This window comes from Chiloscyllium plagiosum, unplaced genomic scaffold (genome assembly GCF_037043375.1).
Source record: "Chiloscyllium plagiosum isolate Xiang-an unplaced genomic scaffold, Cpla_swu_hap1 HiC_scaffold_5, whole genome shotgun sequence".
In the NCBI taxonomy this organism is placed as follows: Eukaryota; Metazoa; Chordata; class Chondrichthyes; order Orectolobiformes; family Hemiscylliidae; genus Chiloscyllium; species Chiloscyllium plagiosum.
Window position 1 is genome coordinate 132,069,110 of NW_028270143.1, and position 22,335 is coordinate 132,091,444.

At 45.9% G+C, this 22,335-nt stretch overlaps 1 protein-coding gene across 4 annotated transcripts; it reads right to left on the minus strand.

Moving 5' to 3' along the window:
* Window positions 1-356: 356 nt before the first annotated feature.
* LOC148150028 (uncharacterized) lies at window positions 357-21,259 on the minus strand. 4 transcript variants are annotated; one of them, XM_087986870.1, is made up of 10 exons: window positions 21,206-21,259; window positions 18,370-18,431; window positions 14,625-14,663; window positions 14,369-14,401; window positions 12,973-13,005; window positions 12,625-12,666; window positions 7,598-7,639; window positions 7,077-7,115; window positions 4,031-4,060; window positions 357-1,099 (listed from the first exon to the last, which is right to left on the minus strand). In XM_087986870.1, exons 1-9 carry the CDS (start codon window positions 21,214-21,216, stop codon window positions 4,050-4,052), a joined length of 312 nt encoding a protein of 103 aa, XP_087842996.1. In that variant the 5' UTR covers window positions 21,217-21,259; the 3' UTR covers window positions 357-1,099; window positions 4,031-4,049. The 4 variants fall into 4 exon arrangements, with proteins under 4 accessions (XP_087842996.1, XP_087842994.1, XP_087842995.1 ...); XM_087986868.1 differs by having other exon boundaries at window positions 12,625-12,669; XM_087986869.1 differs by lacking the exon at window positions 4,031-4,060.
* Between the last annotated feature and the right edge of the window lie 1,076 nt (window positions 21,260-22,335).

The following is a 22,335-nucleotide window of genomic DNA, read 5'->3' on the forward strand; positions in this document are numbered from 1 at the left end:
CAAATTCTTTATCAGAAAGTCCAGCATTACCTCAGAAACCCAAACATCATCAGTTCTAATTCAAACTTAAAGAAAGTGCTGGAAGCAGTAAGTAGGCCAGGCACTGTCAGTGAGGTTCCAGGAGGTGGGGGGCATTGTTCCCAGTGACAGTCAGTGGGGACTGGGGGAGGGGGCACTGTTGCAGTGAGGGTCATTGGCAGGGAGGTGGGGGGATTCTGTCCCGATGAGGGTCAGTGAGGTGGAATGGAGCACTAACCCAGTGAGTGGGGGTGTGGGAGGGGTGGACAGTTCTCGTGAGGGCGAATGCCTTCATGGGCGGTAATAACAATATAAACACGTTCCCTGGAAGCCAACAATTGAATTCACGATAGACCTTTTATTGAGAAGCAGATGTCACAGGCTGACAGATGGAAGGTATTCAGGAAACAACTCTATACAGTTATTACAATTTCAAACAATGCAATTTTGTTGAAATGGTGGAAATGCTCCAGTTTATTTAACGAGCAATTATTCCCATGAAGGTTGTGACAGCAGCATTGTTTGTAAGTTACAAAGCATCTAATAGAGAAGTCAATCTCAGCTAAATCAAATCACAGCAGTTACAAGGTCTCTGTTATTGTGTTGTAACTTTATACACACACACACACACGTGTAGACACAGTGTTTACTATTGCCAGAACACCCTCCAGATTACTTTGATAAGGTGACAGTGGCTCAGGAGGATATCACTGGGTTTTAATGTTCCTGTTTCCCTTTGAGGCTGTGTGCATGTGACTGTGAATGTATCTGTCATTTACTTTCTATTTTCTCTCTCTCCCTCCTCCCCCACCCCCCCCCCCCCCCCACCCCATTCCCTCTTTTTCTCCATTGACTTGGGTGGGTGTGTATTTATCTCTATTACAGTCGATGCTTATTTCCCCTTTCTGTCTGCACAGAGGTGTGCCTGTGTGTGCAGTTGTATGGTGTACAGAGATGAAGTGGTGTTGGTTCAATGGTGATTCTCATTAGCGTAGACTTTGGGCAGGCTGAAGTCTTTGAAAGCAGTTCCCAGCGACAGCACGTGTCTCAGATTCACAGCAGTAATCTCAGACACTTCCACCTGAAGTAAGAACAAGAGACAGATTTGTGGGACCTGAGCCAAATCCATACTCTGCTCACTTTGACCTCCCAGATTCACTTACTGAAACAGGAGAATTTACTGCACAGAAGATGACCAATCAGGGTAGGCATGTACTAATAAAGCAGTTGTGGGAAGGGGCCCGGGTAGGCCTGGAACAAGAAATGTTCCACATATCCTATGAAAAGGCAGGCATAGTTAGGACCCATGCAGGTACCCATTGCTACACTTCTGATTTGGAGAAAATGCCAATCAGCACTGACTATTCAACAAGAGTGGAAGTGGAATGGGATTATCCACAGCCCTGACAAAAATAGATCTATTTTTAAAGAAAACAGAAGCTTGAGAGGTGACTTAATAGCTGATTGTAGGATTCTATAAGAACATAGGAGCAGGAGTAACATATTCAGTCTCCTCAGTCTACTCCACCATTCAATACAATAATGTTCGATCATTCACTTCAATGCCTTTTGCCTCAAATACCTCCTGCTTGATTGACACCACATCCACAAGCATCCACCATCGAAGCTCAGTAACAGCAGTGTGTACCATCTACAAGATGCACTGCAGAAACTCAGACAGCATCTTCCAAACCCACGAGCACTTCCATCTAGAAGGACAAGGGCAGCAGATACACGGGAACATTACCACCTGCAAGTTCCCCTCCAAGCCACTCACCATCCTGACTTGGAAAGATATTGCCATTCCTTCACTATCACTGGGTCAAAATCCTGGAATTCCCTCCCTAAGGGTATTGTGGGTCAACCCACAGCACATGGACTGCAGCGATTCGAGAAGGCAGCTCACCCCCACCTTCTCGGTGGGGGGGCGGGGTGCAACTGGGGACAGACAATAAATGCTGGCCCAGCCACTGCCCACATCCCACAAATGAATTTTTTTAAAAATACACATTAAAGTCATTGGTATTTAGACATCTGTCTATCTGTAAACCTACGCATAGACACAGTCCTCAGGGGTATACCATTCCAAAGATTCATGTTCCTCTGAGCGAAAAAATTAATCCACATCTTAAGTAGCTTTCCCCTTGTTTTAAATTATGCCCCAAACATGTAAATGTGGGTACCCTGTCTCTCCCTTTAAGGATTTTTTAGTGTTAAACTCTCATTCTTGCAAATTCTCAATTACAGGTGCAGTTTGCTCAAACTCTCTTCATAGGACAGTCCCACCAACCTGGAAATAGGTCTTGTGAACTATTGCATTCCCTCTAGAGCAGTCAGAGAGTCATACAGCATGGAAACAGACCCTTTTGTCCAATGAGTCCATGCCAACCATAATCCCAAACTAAACTACCTTGCCTTTAGCCATATCCACCCAAACCTTTCATATTCTTATTCTTATCCAAATGTCTTTTAAACATTGTAACTATACCCACATCCATCACTTCCTCTGGAAGCTCATTCCACACAAACCACTCTCTGTGTAAAAATGTTGCCGCTCATGTTTCTTAAATCTTTCTCTTGTCTCCTTAGAAATGTTCCCTCTAGTCTTGAAATCACCCACCCTAGGGAAAAGACACCCGCCGTTACCTTATCTATGCCCCTCATGATTTTATAAAACTCTATAATGTTACCCCTCACCCACCTGCACTCCAGTGAAAAAAGTCCCAGTCTATTCAGCTTCTCCTTATAACTCAAACTCTCTATTCCCAGCAACATCCTGGTAAATCTTTCAACTTAATAAAATCCTTCCGATTAACAGTGTGACTAGAACTGGACACAGTACTCCAGAAGAGATCTCACTAATGTCCTGTACAACCTCAACATGACATTCCAACTCCTATACTGACAGGTCTGAGTACTGAAGGCAAGCATGCTAAATGCCTTCTGAATCGCACTATGACAAATTTCAAAGAATCATCTACCTGGACCCCTAGGCCTGTCTGTTCTATGACACTACCCAAGGCCTTACTTTTGCACATTCATGTGTGTGTTGTAGTCTGAGGATCCAATGTTATCGCTGTTTTGCTTCATTACCTATTCAATCTTGGCCTGGGGCTACATTACCTATTGAACCGTGTTATATACATCCCTGGCCTGGGACTTGAACCTACAGTTTCTGGCTCAGAGCTGGAGACAGTCTCCACTGAATGACAGGACTTCCATCAGCTCTTCACTTTCTGAAACATGTCAATCAGTTCGATGTTTAATCCTCCAGCCTCCCGAACATCCTCGATCATGCTGCCCTCCTCAGTCCTTCGATCCTTGCTTCCTCTTTACTCATAAGACATATGAACTGAAGTTGGCCATTCAGCCCATCAAGTCTGCTTCACCATGCAGTGATCCTCAGTTCCGCGTTCTTGCCTTTTCCCCCATAATCCTTGAAGCATCTTTTTTTTTTGACACTTCTCGCTCCCTCAATCTTCCTCCAATCAACAGAACATGAACTCTCGAGCAATCTGTCACACCTTGCTGATAGACTCCACTCATCTAGATTAGAGTGGTGCTGGAAAAGCACAGCAGGTCAGGCAGCATCCGAGGTGCAGCTCAGCACCATCCTCATGACCTGTCCTACCTGCCAATCTTCCTTCCCATCTATCCACTCCACCCTCCCCTCTGACCTATCACCTTTATCCCCACCTCCATCTACCTATTGTACTCTTGGCTACCTTCTCCCCAGCCCCATTCCCCTTCCATTTATCTCCCCATCCTGGAAGCTCCCTGCCTTCATTCCTGATGAAGGGCTTTTGCCCGAATCATCAACAAGAAAGATTTTCCTGCTCCTCAGATGCTGCCTGACCAGCTATACTTTTCCAGCGCCACTCTAATCTTGACTCCAATCTCCAGTATGTGCAGTCCTCAATTTTGTCTGATGGACTCCACTTCCTGTCCCTTGTTAAGCTTGTTAAAGGCCTTACAATTCATTTATATTCCCCAATTAAAACAAATGACTTACTCTTCCAAATGTTACTGCTTCATTCACCATCTGTGAGCAGTCAGAAAGAGAAGAGGAATTTCAGACATTAGTCCCGTAAAATCTCGCAGCTTAGAAATACTGCTCGTCAGCCCATCAAGTCTCTTCAAAGTCTCTTCATCCCCTTTCCCGGTTCTTTCCCCATTCCCCATCCTTGGTTACTCCCAGGAAGATGTCCATGCGTTTTCTGGATTATTTGTCCAATGACATGACCACTACTCCGTTGTTTCCCAGAGGGATGAGTGGGTTTCCATTTTAATCTGTTCTCTTTCAAAGCAAGCCCCTTGGGATCATGAGAGCCCCCTGCTCTGCCTCTGTCGGATGGATCAGGAAGCCAGGATGCGGACTGGAATTCCAGTCACCAGGCTGTCCAATCCGATTCCTGAATTACAGCACAGAAAGAAGCCATTCAACTATTCTTGGCCATCTCTAAGAGATGTTATCTGTCCCAAAGACAGGGTGTTAAACATTGCTGGGTGTTAAATATTCCATGTCAAGGAAAGATAGGGAAGGAAGGAATGAAGGAGGAGGCATGACAGGATAGATTAAAGAGGAATTCCAATACTGGGAGGGAGAGAATATCCTGAAGAACAAAATCTATTTCCTGCTTATCTGATTAAGGACATATGGTGTTTTAGAAATTTTAATACCAATTTCTTTATAAAGACGGCAGCAATAAAGGGTGTAGCCTGAGAGAGCTCTTAGGGGTAAGAGCTGGGGCAGCTACTCTGCTAACGGTTTTAAAACCTAAGCTCAAGCCTGCCTTATAGGTATCTATGTTGCATTGTAACATTGATGCCATTGGTAAATATAGGTAATAATTTAAACGAAACTGTCTAAGAGTTTTAAATTCCAGACTGCCACAGAGTACGATCTATGGGATGAACCAAGAGAGGGTACAGGTAGAGTCCCTCAGTGATTCCCTGAGCCGTCCCGAATTGATACTTTAACAGAGCCACAAGGTTTTGCTGCAGCTCTATAAAGCCCTGGTTAGACCACACTTGGAATATTCGGTCCAGTTCTGGTCACCTCATTATAGGAAGGATGTAGATGCTTTAGAGAGGGTGCAGAGGAGATTTACCAGGATGCTGTCTGGATTGGAGGGCTTGTCTTATGAAGAGAGGTTGAGTGAACGTGGGCTTTCCACACTGGATGGCAGAAGGAAGAGAGGTGACTTGATAGGGGTGTACAAGGTAATGGGAGGCATAGAGAGAGTAGATAGCCAGAGACTTTTCCCCAGGGCAGAAATGGCTGTCACGAGGGGTCATAATTTGAAGGTGATTGGAGGAAGAAATAGAGATGTCAGAGGTAGGTTCTTTACTCAGAGCGTGGTGGGTGTGTGGAATGCACTGCCAGCGGTGGTGGTAGAGTCAGGGACATTAGGGACATTTAAGCAACTGCTGGACAAGCACATGGATGGCAGTAAATTGAGGGGTGTGTAGGTTAGGTTGATGTTAGATTAAGATAAATGTTCAGCACAACATTGTGGGCTGAAGGGCCTGTACTGTGCTGTACTCTTCTATATTCTATGTTCTAAAATACCAAGGATTGTGGAAAGGTTTGCTGTACATTTTAAAAGCAGCTCCCTCATTGTAAGTGCTTCTTACACAGCTGCTTGTTCAGGCAGTGGGGAGGATTTAATTGCTGACGAGCTGGAGTCAGGAGACTCGGCCAGTAACCAGTAGCTGATTGGTCTGTGGCACAGTGACCAGTTGTCAATGACAAAGGCCTTCTCCCTGACAACAATGATGTGATTGGCTGCCAGACAGCTGAACAGCTTGTGGGTGTGAACAATATGGGGAGAAGCCTTCAGACCTCCAGAAAGGCAGGTGCTGTCCTTTTGTTTGCAGTAAAAAACACTTTGAGCCTGAAGAAAGCCCTTATCAGTTAGCCCTTATCAGGTGCTGAAGCTGTGGCTTTTACCCAGTAAGTCAGAGACTTTATAAATTATGAATCAGGCACTCTGCGCCTTCTGCATCAAATGAAAATTCCTGGAGAAAGACAATCATGGGAGCGGTATTCCTCAAAACCTAAAAGGTTCAATTCAGTAAACCCTGTGGACAGGACCCATTGAAATGTCTTCCCAGTCTCTCCTTCTGCCTGTGATACCCCTTTATTTTGTGTGGTTGTGGAGGAGGAGTTTACAAGGGGATTACATTTTTAACAAATATGTCACTGTTTTGAAATTGTTTACCTGTAGCTATATTTATTTGCAATAAACAGTAATTCCTGTTAAATATAGAAATCCAGCCTGTGCTTCTGCTCAACCTGAATCCAAGAGACAGGGAAACTGGGGATTTGCACATTGTTTTTTCAGTTTGATTTCTCAACCTGTTCATATTTGACGGGTTTCTATGAGATGCCCCTCATGTTTTATAACATCACCCAGTATCTGATCAAAGCTTTTTTGAAAACCCAAATTCACAACATCCAGCGCATGCACCTTATCCATCTCAATAATTACAATTTCCAAAACTCCAGTAAGTTTGTCAAACACACAAACTTGCACAACAGGTGAGGACCTTGTGTGAGTGTCACTAACTGATATGGGTGTTGCTGGCTAGACCAGCATTTATTCGCCATCCCTAATTGCCCAGAGGACAGATAAGAGTTAATCACATTGCTGTGGGTCTGGAGTCACATGTAGGCCAGACCAGGTAAGGATGGCAGATTCCTTCCCTGAGGAACATCAGTGACCCAGATGGGGATTTTCCCAACAATTGACAATGGATTCATGGTCATCATTAGACATTCAGATTCCGGGTTTTTTTTATTATTAGTGAATTCAAGTTCCACCATCTGCCTTTCTGGGATTTGAATTCAAGTCCCCAGAGCATTACCTGGGTCTCAGGATACCTTGCTGGAGAAGGAGTTGGGGATTATTATGAAGCTGAACCAGAGTGCTTATGGTGTAAGATGGACCAGGCTGCCCACTGACTGTTCAGAGCCAGAGCTATGGAACCTCATCCGAGCTCTCTGTGGGAATCCATCCCACATTTCCCCTCCGCAATAATAAAACCAAGCTTACCGGGATCTGGGTCATGATGTTCCACACTCAGTACATGGGCTGGGGAGAGAGAAAGAGAGAGAAAGATTAGTCTGTGTCTGTCCCTGGGTCTCTGGCAGCCTGTCCTGATGACAAATACCCGAGTATCAGTCCCTTAAACCATGTTAGGCCACTCCCCACCATGTCTGTCCCCTCCCCTTGCAGTTCCAGCCCTATCCCCACTCAGTTTCTCACCCAATCCCCATCATTTATGTGCTAGCTCTAATGATGAGTAATGTGTGTGAGGTTGGTGGGCTACAGGAGGCATCACAGCTGAGCTGAACACCTCCTCCCACCCCCCTTGTCAGGCACGGGGTAGAAGGGGGAGCCCAGTTTATGGAAACTCAGATCAGGACAGAGACCAGGGTCTGAGGGACATTCCCTCCCCCCTGCCTGCCCAGGTGGAGAGTGCCTGCTCCCAGTAGTTAGTGCAGGACTCTTGGGGAGACACCATTCCACCATGTCATCATATCCAGTCCTGGGCCCGCTCGCCATTTACTCACAGCCTTCGTCAGAACGTGCAGATCGGACGTGTCTCCTGGCATCTGAAAGTCAACATGAGAGTGGGATGAGTTATAAAATCCCACAACCTGTACCCGCGCCCTTTAGACTCCCACTTTCCCCTCTTGGGCCAACATGTGTTTTACAGCCCCCGCCTCAGCCACATCACCCTTGCCTTAACATTCCCCCCGCAACTCCACCAGCCCCTGCCAGCCTTCCCCACCCACCATGCCCTCACCAACCCTTCCCCCTCCTCATAACCCATCATCACCACCACCCCCCAGACCAACCCCAACCTCACCACCAACCCCCATCAATCCCTCAGGAGGATGACAGGGCATGGTCTCAATCTGGGATTGATGTGGAGTTTATGGGAATGGTCACAGTCAAGAGAGGGGACGGATTGAGCTCAGTGGGAGAGGGAAAGAAATATCAGGATGGTCCAACAGATGGAGAAGACCTCGGTAGGAGGAGGGCACATGGGAGGTCGAGAAATCTAAATGGTTTCTATTTTAATGCAAGGAGCCTGACTACTCAGGGGATGGAATGGGATGATATTGTTGCACTCACTGAGACATGGTTGAAGTCAGAGATCTACAGCACAGGGGAAGGCCCTTCTTCCATTGAATCTGCACCTGCCAAAAACCACCACCTAACTACTCTAACCTCACTTCCCACTACCTGGCTCATAGCCTTTTATGTTTTGGCACTGCAAGTGCACATTTAAATGAGAGTTTCTCTCTCTACCCTTCGAAGCATGAGGCTCCAGATTCCCACCACCCTTTAGAAGATAGATTTTACCTCTCAGCCCTTCCAAACTTCCTGGTAAACATCAATCTATGTCCCTAGTCACTGAAATAGTTGAGTATCTTCCCACCTATGCTATGTCTCTCATAAATTTCTACATCTCAAAACATGACTCCTCTTAGTCTCCTCTAAGGAAAGCCCAGTCTATCCAATCTCTCTTCATAATTAAAACTCTCTAGCCAAGGAGACCTGGACTGTCAGCTCAACATTCCCAGTATAAATGTTTCCGGTGCGATGGAGGGGGAATGTAAGTGAGATGGATAAAGGAGACCATTACTGTAGGGATAAGGGAGGGTGTCCACCTAGGGTCTTCAAATGAGGACACCTGGGCAGAGCTCAGAACTAAAAACGGTGCAATGTTTACTTTGCTGCGATTATACTACAGGCCTCTCAGAAATGAGATAACAAGAATCCAGAGAATGTATATTCCTGTCTGGGTGAAAGGGAAGGCTGGTAGGTATAGGGAATGCTGGATGACTAAAGAAATTGATGGTTTTGTTAAGAAAAAGACGGAAGCATATGTTAGGTATAGGCAGGATAGATCGAGTGAATCCTTAGAAGAGTATAAAGGCAGTAGGAGTATACTTAAGAGGGAAATCAGAAGGGCAAAAAGGGGACATGAGATAACATTGGCAAATAGAATTAAGGAGAATCCAAAGGGGTTTTACAAATATATTAAGGACAAAAGGGTAACTAGGGAGAGAATAGGGCCCCTCAAAGATCAGCAAGGTGGCCTTTGTGTGGAGTCACAGAAAATGGGGGAGATACGAAATGAATATTTTGCATCAGTATTTACTGTGGAAAAGGATGTGGAAGATATAGACTGTAGGGAAATAGATGGTGACATCTTGCAAAATGTCCAGATTACAGAGGAGGAAGTGCTGGATGTCTTGAAACGGTTAAAGGTGGATAAATCCCCAGGACCAGATCAGGTGTACCCGAGAACTCTGTAGGAAGCTAGAGAAGTGATTGCTGGGAATCTTGCTGAGATATTTGTATCATCAATAGTCACAGGTGAGGTGACAGAAGACTGGAGGTTGGCAAACGTGGTGCCACTGTTTAAGAAGGGTGGTGAGAACAAGCCAGGGAACTATAGACCGGTGAGCCTGACCTCAGTGGTGGGCAAGTTGTTGGAGGGAATCCTGAGGGACAGGATGTACATGTATTTGGAAAGGCAAGGACTGATTAGGGATAGTCAACATGGCTTTGTGTGTGGGAAATCATGTCTCACAAACTTGATTGAGTTTTTTGAAGAAGTAACAAAGAAGATTGATGAGGGCAGAGCAGTAGATGTGATCTATATGGACTTCAGTAAGGTGTTCGACAAGGTTCCCCATGGGAGATTGATTAGCAAGGTTAGATCTCTCAGAATAAAGGGAGGACGAGCCATGTGGATACAGAACTGGCTCAAAGGTAGAAGACAGAGGGTGGTGGTGGAGGGTTGTTTTTCAGAATGGAGGCCTGTGATGAGTGGAGTGCCACAAGGATCGGTGCTGGGTCCTCTACTTTTTATCATTTACATAAATGATTTGGATGCGAGCATAAGAGGTACAGTTAGTAAGTTTGCAGATGACACCAAAATTGGAGGTGTAGTGGACAGCAAAGAGGGTTACCTCTGATTACAACAGGATCTGGAACAGATGGGCCAATGGGCTGATAAGTGGCAGATGGAGTTTAATTCAGATAAATGTGAGGTGCTGCATTTTGGGAAAGCAAATCTTAGCAGGACTTATACACTTAATAGTAAGGTCCTAGGGAGTGTTGCTGAACAAAGAGACCTTGGAGTGCAGATTCATAGCTCCTTGAAAGTGGAGTCGTAGGTAGATAGGATAGTGAAGAATGCGTTTGGTATGCTTTCCTTTATTGGTCAGAGTATTGAGTACAGGAGTTGGGAGGTCATGTTGCTGCTGTACAGTGCTTTGGTTAGGCTACTGTTGGAATATTGTGTGCAATTCTGGCCTCCTTCCTATCGGAAAGATGTTGTGAAACTTGACAGAGTTCAGAAAAGATTTACAAGGATGTTGCCAGGGTTGGAGGATTTGAGCTATAGGGAAAGCGTTTTCCCTGGAGCGTCAGAGGTTGAGGGGTGACCTTATAGAGATTTACAAAATTATGAGGGGCATGGATAGGATAAATAGACAAAGTCTTTTCCCTGGGATCAGAGAGTCCAGAACTAGAGTGTATAGGTTTAGGATGAGAGGGGAAAGATATAAAAGAGACCTAAGGGGCAACTTTTTCACACAGAGGGTGGTACGTGTATGGAATGAGCTGCCAGAGGATGTGGTGGAGGCTGGTACAATTGTAACATTTAAAAGGCATCTGGATGGGTATATGAATAGGAAGGGTTTGGAGGGATATGGACCAGGTGCTGACAGATGGGACTAGATTGGATTGGGATATCTGGTTGGTGTGGACAGGTTGGACCGAAGGGTCTGTTTCCATGCTGTATACCTCTATGACTCTATGACTCTCAACAGGCAGAGGGAGGTAGAGGTGCAGACATGTTGGCAAATCACAGGGAGGTCTGTGAGGGGAAGAGGGTTATGGTCATAGGGGATTTCAACTTTGCTAACATTAACTGGGATCACCTTAAAGTGAAAGGATTAGACTGGGTGAAATTTTTAAAGTGGGTCCAGGAGATCTTTCTGTGCCAATATGTAAATAGTCCTGCTCGGGAAAGGACAGTGCTTGGGAATGAAGCTGGTCAAGTGTTTGAAGTGTCAGTCATATCCCTCTCCCTGGTGAGGCAGTTGTGGTCACTGTCACCGAAATGCTCTACTACTGAGAGACCTGACACCTGGCCTGGCTCGTTGCCTAGCACCAATTCCAATATGGCCTCTCCCTAGTCGACCTATCTACATACTAAATCAGGAATTCCTCCTGGACACACCTGACAAAAGCGGCTCCATTCATACCATCTGCACTAAGAAAGTTCCAATCAGTATCGGGGAAGTTGAAGTCACCCATAACAACAACTCTGTTACATCTGCACCTTTCCAAGATCTGCTATCCAATCTATTCTTCCATCTCTCTGCTGTTATTGGGGGTCTATTAGAAAACACCCAATAAAGTAACTGCTCCTTTCCTGTTACTGACTTCCACCCATACTGACACAGTGGACAAACCCTCCTCTACAACCTCCTTTTCTGCAGCTGTGATGCACTCTGTAATTAACAATGCTACTCCCCTCCTCTTTTACACCTCTCCCCTGCCTCTTATTCTTTTTGAAATATCTAAACTCTGGAACATACAGCAACCATTCCTGCCCCAGTGAAATCCATGTCTCCGTTATGGCCACAACATTGTAGTTCCAAGTCTTAGAAGAGATCTGAGAATCAACAATGGTTTGCTGGTCATCACAGATTCTTGATTCCAGATTTTTATTACGTTCTACCATCTGCCCTGGTGGGATTCGAACCCAGGTCCACAGAACATAACCTGAGTCTCTGGGTTAAGAGTCCGGCGATAATACCACTAAGTCTTTGAGTCCCCTTACAGTGTACAGTATTCCAGGTTTCATTAATAAGTAATTAATTCAGTGTCAAGTTCAACAGTTTTCAGGCATGAGCAGCTTTCCCTATGTCTTTCCCCCTCCCCCACGCACCAGGTCTTGCCATCACACGAGCTGCTGCCACACACAACCCATTGTCAGCCTCGAACAGGTCTCAGTAGCAGCCAGTCATTCTCCTAGGCTGACCTTTGTCCAACTGTGTTTCTCTCTCTTTGGGCTCTATCTCCACCTATTGTTTAGTCCCTCCCCTCCCACCACCCTTTCTTCTATAAAAGTAATAACCTTTTCCTAGCTATCATCAGTTCTGAAGAAGGGTCACCAGACCCGAAACATTAACTCTGTTTTCTCTCCACAGATGCTGACAGATTTGCTGAGTTTATCTAGCAATTTCTATTCTTGTTTCATTAACAGGGACATAGAGTACCTAATGTCTCCACCTCCTGATGCTATCTGGCTTGCTGTGTTCTTCCAGCTTCCTGCTTGTTTATATAGAGTACAAGAGCAGGGAGGTTATATTGATCTTGTACAGAACACAGGTCAGACCTCAGCTGGATATTGAGAACAGTTATGGGCACCACACTATAGGGAAAAATGTGAATGTATTAGAGAGAGTACAGAAGACGTTTACAAATATAGTTCCAGGGATGAGAAATTTCAGTTATTCTCCTTAGAGAGGAGTGGATGTACAAAGAAACAGGAAGTACATCCTACCTGTCAGGAAGTCTTCATAGTCATAGTGGCTGGAGAAACCATCTGCTGGAGAGAGGAAATGAGAACGTTACTGACTGCCCCTCACTCTTCAACCTTCGCAAAGTTCTCACCCCAACCCAGTTCCCTGGCCCTCAGCTTAATGCTGGGCTCCGAATGTTTGAGAATATTGATCCAGTGGGTGAGGTCCTGAAGCCAATCCAATCCTTTTTCCATGGAACATTAGTAAGTGGAGAGCAGCCTCTCCCAATGGAACCAGAACAGGGACTGGCTGAATTAGTTATTACTGTTTCATCATCGGCACGCAATTCTCTTCTACTGAACGCTTCCCAAATTAAAGTCATCTCCTACCTTCATCGAGAGAGTGGGAATCTGCTGAGGAGGCTGAGGGAGAAAGAAAAAGAAATTTGAGTGACTTCTCCTCAGAAACAACACCCCGATAAAGTGTCTACAAAGCCAGCCCTTCGGCCCATCAAGTATCCTGTGCCATCCATTAACGTTGTGGCTGGTCTGATTGTTGTCCATTTTCCCTGCCTCATCCCTCCATAACCTTTGACTCCCTTGTTGGTCAAGAACTTTTCTATAGTGGCCTTAAAAATCCCGAATGACCCTGCCTCCATCACTGTCTGAGGAAGAGAGAACCAAAACGTAAACTAGCCTCAGAGAAAACATTTCTCCTCATCTCACCTTAAACGGGAGACCTCTGCTTTTTAAATTGTGTCCCCTATTCTGATCTTCCCCACAAGGGGAAACATCCTTTCAACATCTTCCCTGTCAACTCTTCAGAGCATCTTCTATGCTCAAATAAAACTGGTTCTAAACAGCAACAGATGCAGGCCCAGTGATCAAACCTTCCTCATGGAAGAACACCTCCACCCTCCAACCCTGATTCCAGGAATCAGTTGATTACCTTTAGCTTCTCTGAGCTGCTTTGAAAGCAATCAAGCCCTTTTTCATCTAAAAGGAGACCATAACTGGACACGGTGCACCAAATATGGTCTCGCCAACGATCTGTGCAACTGCAATGACTTTTCCTACTCTGATATTCCATACCCCATATGATTCACAGCAATGATCTATTAGCCTTGCTCATCACCTGTTGTCCCTGCACTCACTTTATCTGAAGCAGGACCCCCAGATCCCTCTGTACCTCAACGTCCACGTAAACAATTCACTAATTCCTTATCCTTCCTGTCAGTTGCAAACTCTTTGTCCATAAGACCATCTGCAAAGCAAAAGGAAGCCACTTGATTTATACTGTCTACCCTCACAGGAATCCAGTCAAGCCCCTCTCTCCTGTTCAATCCCTGAATCCCTGCAGGTCAATGTCTTTCAAATTCCCATCCAATTTCCATTTGAAATGATTGATCTCTGTTTCCAATCCCCTCCTGTGCAGTGAGTTCCAGGTCATTGCCACTCACTGTCTAAACAAGGCCTTTCTCACATTTCCCCCCTTTCCTGCCTTGACAAAGACTAATTCTCTTGGTCCCCTGGTCCTTGGTCATCAGCTAATAGGAACAGTGTTTGCCCTGTCTACATTGTCTGAACCTGTCATAGTCCTGTACACCTCTAACAAATCCTCCCTCAACCTGTTGTGTTGCAGTGAGAACCACCCCAGCCTCTCCAGCATCTACCTATAGCTCGCCACCACCTTCTTCAAGGGGTAACTAGGGACGGGTAATAAACCCTGGGCCCTGGGCCAACCAGCGATGCCCATGTCTCCTGAATGAATAAAGACCATACTTACAGCCCACGAGAGTTCTCACCAGTCTGGAATGACCTGGAATCAGAAGGAGACAGCATGTGACTTGATCTTCCTTCCCACGCCCCTCTACCCATATAGCTGCTCAGTAAGATTGTTATAGAACCTTTCGGCTGCTCCAACCACACTGCACCCCATCCCCCAACAACCCAATTGCCCCCTCCACCCCGGAAGCAAATGCTTCATCTGCACAAGCCCAAAACACAGCAGAAACTAGAATGAGTCAAACAGGATTACTCACTTCCCAACGAGTCTGAGGATTTTTTGGAATGTGGCTTCCCTGTGAAGGTGGAAAGAAGACATTAAAGTTTTTGAGTGACACCTCCCACAATAGATCCCCTCCCATCATGCCCCCATTCAGCTCCGTCCTCTCACAACCCCATTCAGCACCTCCTCACCCTCCCCCTCCATGCTGAGGTTAGAGATGGGTGGGGCGGGGGAGGTTTACTGTGTGAACTTGTTGTGGATTCATGTTGCCTTTTTTCCTGCCACAGTTCCCTCCTGATTGGGGGACAGGGTGGGGCGGGAGGAATGGTGTGGGGGCAGGAAGAGAGGCTGCAAGGCAAGACTCCTAACTTTACAATGAATCCTCAACCTAAACCTATCAGGGACTAGCTTGGTGCAGACTCAATGGGCCAAAAGGCCTCGTCTGTGTTGTTTCATTCTGTGACATTCAAAGAGAGAGTGAAAGACAGTGCATGAATGAAAGAGAGAAGGCGAGAGGGTGTGAGACAGAGAGAGAGAGTGAATCAGAGAGAGAGGGAGAGAGAGAGAGAGCAGTACTGTGGTTTGGGTTCTATTGTGAACCTGGAGCAGACGACTAACTTCATGTCACAATCTGCTTAGGGAGGGACCGGTATGTTTTACTTCTCGAGCAGAAGTGTGGGTGATCCCAAGGACTTCCGAAGAAAATAAAGTCACAAGATTCAATGGATTTTAAACAAACAACAATGAAATTTGCTACACAATGGACCATCAGTGATATAACCTATTATACATGTACAACTTGTGTACAGACTTAGGAATAGGACTTATTTATTTGTGGGATGTGGGTGTTGCTGGCTGGCCAGTATTTATTGCCTGTCACTGGAATACAGAAGAATGTAGGGGGTGGGGTGTGGAATCTCACTAGACAGCATAAACACATGAAGGATATTCCTGATGACTGGGCAGTCCAGAATAATTTGGGGTAAGGTCATTTCGGACTGAGACGGGGAGAAATGTCTTCACCCAGAGAGTGGGGAGTCTGGGGAATTCTCAAACACAGAAGGTGTTTGACACCAAGACGTTGAATGTTTTCAAAGAGGAGTTAAATATAGAACATAGAACATTACAGCACAGTACAGGCCCTTCAGCCCTCGATGTTGCGCCGACCTGTAAAACCAATCTGAAGCCTATCTATCCTACACTACTCCATTACCATCCATATGCCTATCCAATGACCATTTAAATGCCCTTAAAGTTGGCGAGTCTACTACTGTTGCAAGCAGTGCATTCCACACCCCTACTACTCTCTGAGTAAAGAAACTACCTCTGACATCGGTCCCATATCTGTCACCCCTCAATTTAAAGCAATGTTCCCTCATGCTAGCCATCATCATCTAAAAAAAAAGGCTCTCCCTGTCCACCCTATCTAACTCTCTGATTATCTTGTACGTCTCAATTAAGTCACCTCTCAACCTTCTTCTCTCCAATGAAAACAGCCTCAGGTCCCTCAGCCTTTCCTCGTAAGACCTTCCCTTCATACCAGGCAACATCCTAGTAAATCTCCTCTGAACCCTTTCCAACACTTCCACATCCTTCCTATAATGTGGTGACCAGAACTGTACGCAATACTCCAAGTGTGGCCACACCAGAGTTTTGTACAGCTGCAATGTGACCTCATGGCTCCGAAACTCAATCCCTCTATCAATAAAAGCCAACACATCATATGCCTTCTTAACAACCCTATCAACCTGGGTGGCAACTTTCAGGGATCTATGTACATGGACACCGAGATCTCTCTGCTCATCGACACTACCAAGAATCTTACCATTAGCCCAGTATTTTGTATTTCTGTTACTCCTTCCAAAGTGAATTACCTCATACTTTTCAGCATTAAACTTCATAAAGTTAGTCACAGAGATGTACAGCACAGAAACAGACCCTTCAGCCCAACTCATCCATGCCAACCAGATATTCTAAATTAATCTAATCCATTTGCCAGCATTTGGTCCATATCCCTTCCCATTCATATACCCATCCAGATGCCTCTTAAATGTCCTCAGGCTAAAAGGACCAAAGGGCATGGGGAGAAAGTAGGAACAGGGAACTGAGTTGGATGATCAGCCTTGACTGTATTGAATGGTAGAGCAGGCTCAGAAAGGCTGAATGGCCTCCTCCTGCTTCTAGTTTTGACATTTCTATATTTCAATTCGATGCCTCCATCGTGGCTAGCACTGCTGCCTCACAGCACCAGGGACCCAGGTTCAATTCCAGTCTCGGGCGACTGTCTGTGTAGGGTTTGCATATTCTCCCCGTGTCTGCGTAGATTTCCTCCGGATGCTCTGGTTTCCTCCCACAGTCCAAAGATGTACAGGTTAGGTGAATTAGCCGTGCTAAGTTGCCCATTGTGTTCAGTGATGTGTGTGTTCGTCATGGGAAATGTAGAGTAATAGGGTAGGGGAATGGGTCTAAGAGGGATATTCTTTGGAGAGTCAGTATGGACTTGTTGGGCCAATGGCCTGTTTCCACTCTGTGGATTAGAGTGGTGCTGGAAAAGGATGCTGCCTGAACTGCTGTGCTTTTCCAGCATCACTCTAATCCAGAATCTGGTTTCCAGCATCTGCAGTCATTGTTTTTACCTAGTTGTTTCCACTCTGTGGGGATGCTATAGAAATTATCATCTATCTGGTCGTTAATGGTAGCAGATTATGATCGATCACCCAATAGCAGCTATGATCAAGGGGCTTTCTCTGCAACTCCCCTCAGATGTTAATGACATGATTGGTCTCAAATCCCATTCAACTTCACAAGAGATTACTCTTCTGCACTTCAGCCAATCTGACCTTGAAACCCTGAAGAGCCACTCATGGATTTCTTCGGCATCTGTTCCTGTCCTGGGTGGTGCGAGGTTTACGTAACCCTGTCCTCCAAAGCAACACTCCAGTGCCAGCACACAGCTCGCTTCACCAAGCTACAGCCATCCCTGAATTGTTTTTTTCAGCTCTAATCTAACACAGTTGCAGAAAATAACTGCTGGTTGTGGGTTGCAGAGAGCTGCACTGAACTATTTATTAGCGCACAGCTTCTTCTAATCCCTTGCAGCTCCCAGAACCTATCTTGAGCTACCTCCTTGTTCCTAGAACTTCTTCCTGAGGTTTATATGCCATCTAGTTGCTCTTGACTGCTGATTCCCCAGACTCGGTGCAGGTCACTGGCCTATTCAGCAGTACAGGGCAAAAGTGAGGACTGCAGATGCTGGAAATCAGAGTTTAGATCAGAGTGGTGCTGGAAAAGTACAGCAGGTCAGGCAGCATCCGAGGAGCAGGAAAATCAACGTTTCGGGCAAAAGCCCTTCATCAGGAATCCGATGAAGGGCTTTTGCCCGAAACGTCGATTCTCTTGCTCCTCGGATGCTGCCTGATCTGCTGTGCTTTTCCAGCACCACTCTGATCTAAACTCTATTCAGCAGTACAGCCTCATATAGAGTCCACCTCTTTTCCTATCTCCCATTCTCACTCATTTCCAGACCCTCTGCCTGCCATCTTTAAATTCTTCTTCAGTAACTCTTTAACTTTCCTGGGTCATCTATTAAAAGCCTTGCATCAGGGCCTGTCCGTACAACTGAAACAGAATTCAATAGCGACACCCAGTAAATCTTGGAACCCTGTGCTTGCTGAATGTTGCCATTGACAGATTAATAACTTGCAGAGTACAAAGGCTAGGATACAGATGGAGGATTTCATCACAGCTCCTCTTTCACCGGCCGGGGGTCAATCTGTTACCTCTTCCAGCAGCAGTCAGCCAGCATCCCAGTAAAACCAGCAGAACACAGCAGAGGATGGACCTAGAAAACAACACTGATTATTAGCAGGCCAGCACTTTACAAGGTTCATTCTCTCTCCCTAATGCCAGGGACTGGGGGTCTAGCGGGTATCCGTTAGCTGCATGGGCTTGGTTTGATGCAGAGTCGAAGAGTATGATGCTGGAAAAGTACAGCAGGTCAGGCAGCATCAGAGCAGCAGGAGAGTCAAAGTTTCAGGCATAAGCTCCTCATCAGGAATCCTGATGAAGGGCTTCTGCTCAAAATGTCGACTCACCTGCTCCCTGGATACTGCCTGACCTGCTATGCTTTTCCAGCACCACACTCTTGGACTCTGATCTCCAGCCTTTGCAGTCCTCACTTTCTCTTTGTTTTGATGCAGACTGATGCCAAGAGCATGGGTCCATTTCCTGTACCAGCTGAGGTCACCATGTACGGCCCTGTCTTCTCCACCAGAAGCACAGTGACCCTCACTCAGGTAAAACTCACCTTCACTCCTCTCTCTCTCTCTCTCTTTACTGAGCCTGTGGTCTTCTGGGCAACTTTCTCTTCCTTTCCAGGATCTTACAGGACAGAATAAATTCAGTGCACTGTTTCTGTGTCAGCTCTTTGAAAGAGGAACACAATTACTCCCACTGCAGCCCCCAACGAAAATCACCCCAGTTTCTCTCTCCACATTCACCAAAGTCCCTCATGACTGTGTCAGAACATAGAACCTAGAAGAATACAGCGCAGTACAGGCCCTATGGCCCTCGATGTTGCGCCGATCCAAGCCCACCTAACCTACACTAGCCCACTATCCTCCATATGCCTATCCAATGCCCGCTTAAATGCCCATAAAGAGGGAGAGTCCACCACTGCTACTGGCAGGGCATTCCATGAACTGACGACTCGCTGAGTAAAGAACCTACCCCTAACATCTGTCCTATACCTACCACCCCTTAATTTAAAGCTATGTCAGGTTTTGGACCATCACCAATTTCGAGACTATTCCCTGTATCCTGTGGTCTAAGTTATTAATACTTTGTGAATATTTCAGAATTATAGGGGAGGTGATGGCCCTGTGAATCTAGAGACCCAGGTAACATTCTGGGGACCCGCTTTCGAATCCCACTGCAGCAGATGATAGAATTTGAATTAAATAAAAATCTAGAATTGAGTCTCATGATGAATTGATTGTTGGAAAAACCCATCAGGTTCATTAGTGTCCTTTAGGGAAGGAAACAGCCATCCCCACCTGGTCTAGCTTACACATGACTCCAGACCCACAGCAATGTGGTTGATGTTTAACTGCCCTCTGGGTAATTAGGGATGGGTAATAAATGCTGGCCTGGCCAGTGACACTCACATCCCATGAATGAATAAAAAATAATGTATGATCCCTACCATGACTCCTGAGAATTCTATGAGAAATCTCCCTCAATGGGACAAATATCTATTGTTCTTGTTCCCAGTCTGTCAGCTAATCCATGTCACCTCTATCCCCATTATCCCATGATTTCTGACTTTGCTGGCAAGGCATTTGTTTTGATACTGTATTAAATGCTTTTTTGGAAACCCCATCAACTGCATTACCCTCATCAAACCCTCTCTGTTACCTCCTCAAAAAACTCTACATACACATGAGTTTCCCTTAACAAATCCAAGCTCAATTTCCAGGATTGATTCTCACTTGTCCAAGTGACTGTTAATCTGGGATCGACCTTTGCAGAAGGTCCAGGTTAGACCAATTGGCTGCTGGCCTTATCTTGACACCCACTTTTCAACAAAATGGTAACACTGCTCTGACACTGCTCCTGAGTGTAAGGAAGATGAAAAAATCATGGCCAGTTCCTTTATAATTCTTACCCTTAAATTCATCAAGATCCTCAGTTTTATTCATTATTCAATTAATTATTTTCACTTCCCCTCCAAACTTTCAATATTCAGCCTGATTCTCACTTGACAGCATTCTCATGCCTATAGTTTTCAGCTTCATTGTAATCTTTATCTCTGCCATTATCTGCTAAGTTTAAAATCACACAACACCAGGTTATGGTCCAACAGGTTTATTTGGAAGCACTAGCTTTCGGAGTGCTGCTCCTTCATCAGGTGGTTGAAGGATCACATGACAAAGGGGTAGCTCTCTGAAAGCAAGTGCTTCAATTAAACCTGTTGGACTATAACCTGGTGTTGTGTGATTTTTATCTTTGTACACCCCTGTCCAACACCGGGATCTCCAAAGCATGATTATCTGCGAATTTAGTTTGCACGAGTTTTGCCCATTATGTAAACACACCTTCACAGGATTTCCCTCGTCTCTCTTTAAACGCACCCCTTTTTTTTATAGAATCCCTAGACTGTGGAAGCAGGCCATTTGACCCACTGAGTCCATATCAACCCTCTGAAGAGCATCACATCCACACCCACCCCTTACCCTATCTCCTACATTGCCTATGGCTAAACTATTTAGCCGACATAACCCTGACACTACAGACAATTTAGCATGGCCAATGCACATACCTAACCTGCACACCTCTGGATAGTGGGCAACTGGAGAAATGGGGAGAATGTGCAAAATCCAGACTATTGCCCGAGGCTGGAATTGAAGCTGGGTCCCTGGTGCTGTGAGGCAGCAGTGCTAATCACTGTGCCACACCTTCTAAGTTTAGTTCCAATTTACCTGCAGATTTTTGATTATAATCTACCAGATCCAGATTCATTCTCACAAAAAAGGTCCCATGAGATTCTTTCCCCAGTATCGTTTTGAATGGGATAGGGACAGACTGGACCCAAAGTTACCGAGTGCCCATTCTTACCTGGGCAGCATGCTGAAATGCCAGGCCAACAGCAAGAGGCAATATCTCAGATGGAGCCTGCCTTCAGGACTGGTACAAGCAGCTTCCTGGAGGCTTTTTATTATGTGAGTTAGTGTGTCTATCAGCTCCCATTGCCAATTAATATCAGAGTGCTGACAGACAGAGGAATCGATTACATTGTACTGATTTACTAGTCATCAAAGCACACAGTGTCAGAAAGAAACTTTCCTTTCATATAGTATTAAATGAGCTACAGGTTCATTTTAGATTCAGGTGATTGAGTGTATTGAGGAACTTAGATGGTTCCTATCAGATTACAGAGCACAGTTTAATTAATACAGTATCAATGACCTAGCATTCCTGAGAAAAATCATCAATGCTGCAGCACACCCTGAGTACTGATCCTCCAATACTGCGTTACTCCCTCAATACTGACCCTCCGACAGTGCGACACTCCTTCATTACTGACCCTTCAACAGTGTGGCACTCCATCAGCACTGACCCTCTGACAATGCGGCGCTCCCTCAGCACTGACCCTCCGACAGTGCGGCGCTCCCTCAGCACTGACCCTCCGACAGTGTGGCACTCCCTCAGCACTGACCCTCCGACAGTGTGGCGCTCCCTCAGCACTGACACTCCGACAGTGTGGCACTCCCTCAGCACTGACCCTCTAACAGTGCAGTACTCCCTCAGTACTGACCCTCCAACAGTGCGGCACTCCCTCAGCACTGACCCTCCGACAGTGCAGCGCTACCTCAGCACTGAAGCTCCGACAGTGTGGCACTCCCTCAGCACTGACCCTCCAACAGTGCGGCACTCCCTCAGCACTGACCCTCCGACAGTGCAGCACTACCTCATCAATGACCATCCGACAGTGCGGCGCTCCCTCAGCATTGACCCTCTGTCAGTGCGGCACTACCTCAGCGCTGATCCTCCAACACTGCGGTATTCCCTCAGCACTGACCCTCCAACATTGCGGCCCTCCCTCAGCACTGACCCTCCGACATTGCAGCCCTCTCTCAGCACTGACACTCTGACATTGCGGCCCTCCCTCAGCACTAACCCTCTGATAGTGTTGTTTTCTCTCAGGTTCTCTCATTCTCTACACAATGCCCTTAGGGAGGGAATTC

What these genes read in the sequence shown, in the direction of transcription:
- LOC148150028 (XM_087986867.1), bottom strand. An exon ending in GCTGACTGCTGCTGGAAGAG is followed by an intron (nt 14,664 to 18,369) that starts GTAACAGATTGA and finishes CCACCTTCACAG; the next exon opens with GGAAGCCACATTCCAAAAAA. An exon ending in GGTGAGAACTCTCGTGGGCT is followed by an intron (nt 13,006 to 14,368) that starts GTAAGTATGGTC and finishes TTTCTCCCTCAG; the next exon opens with CCTCCTCAGCAGATTCCCAC.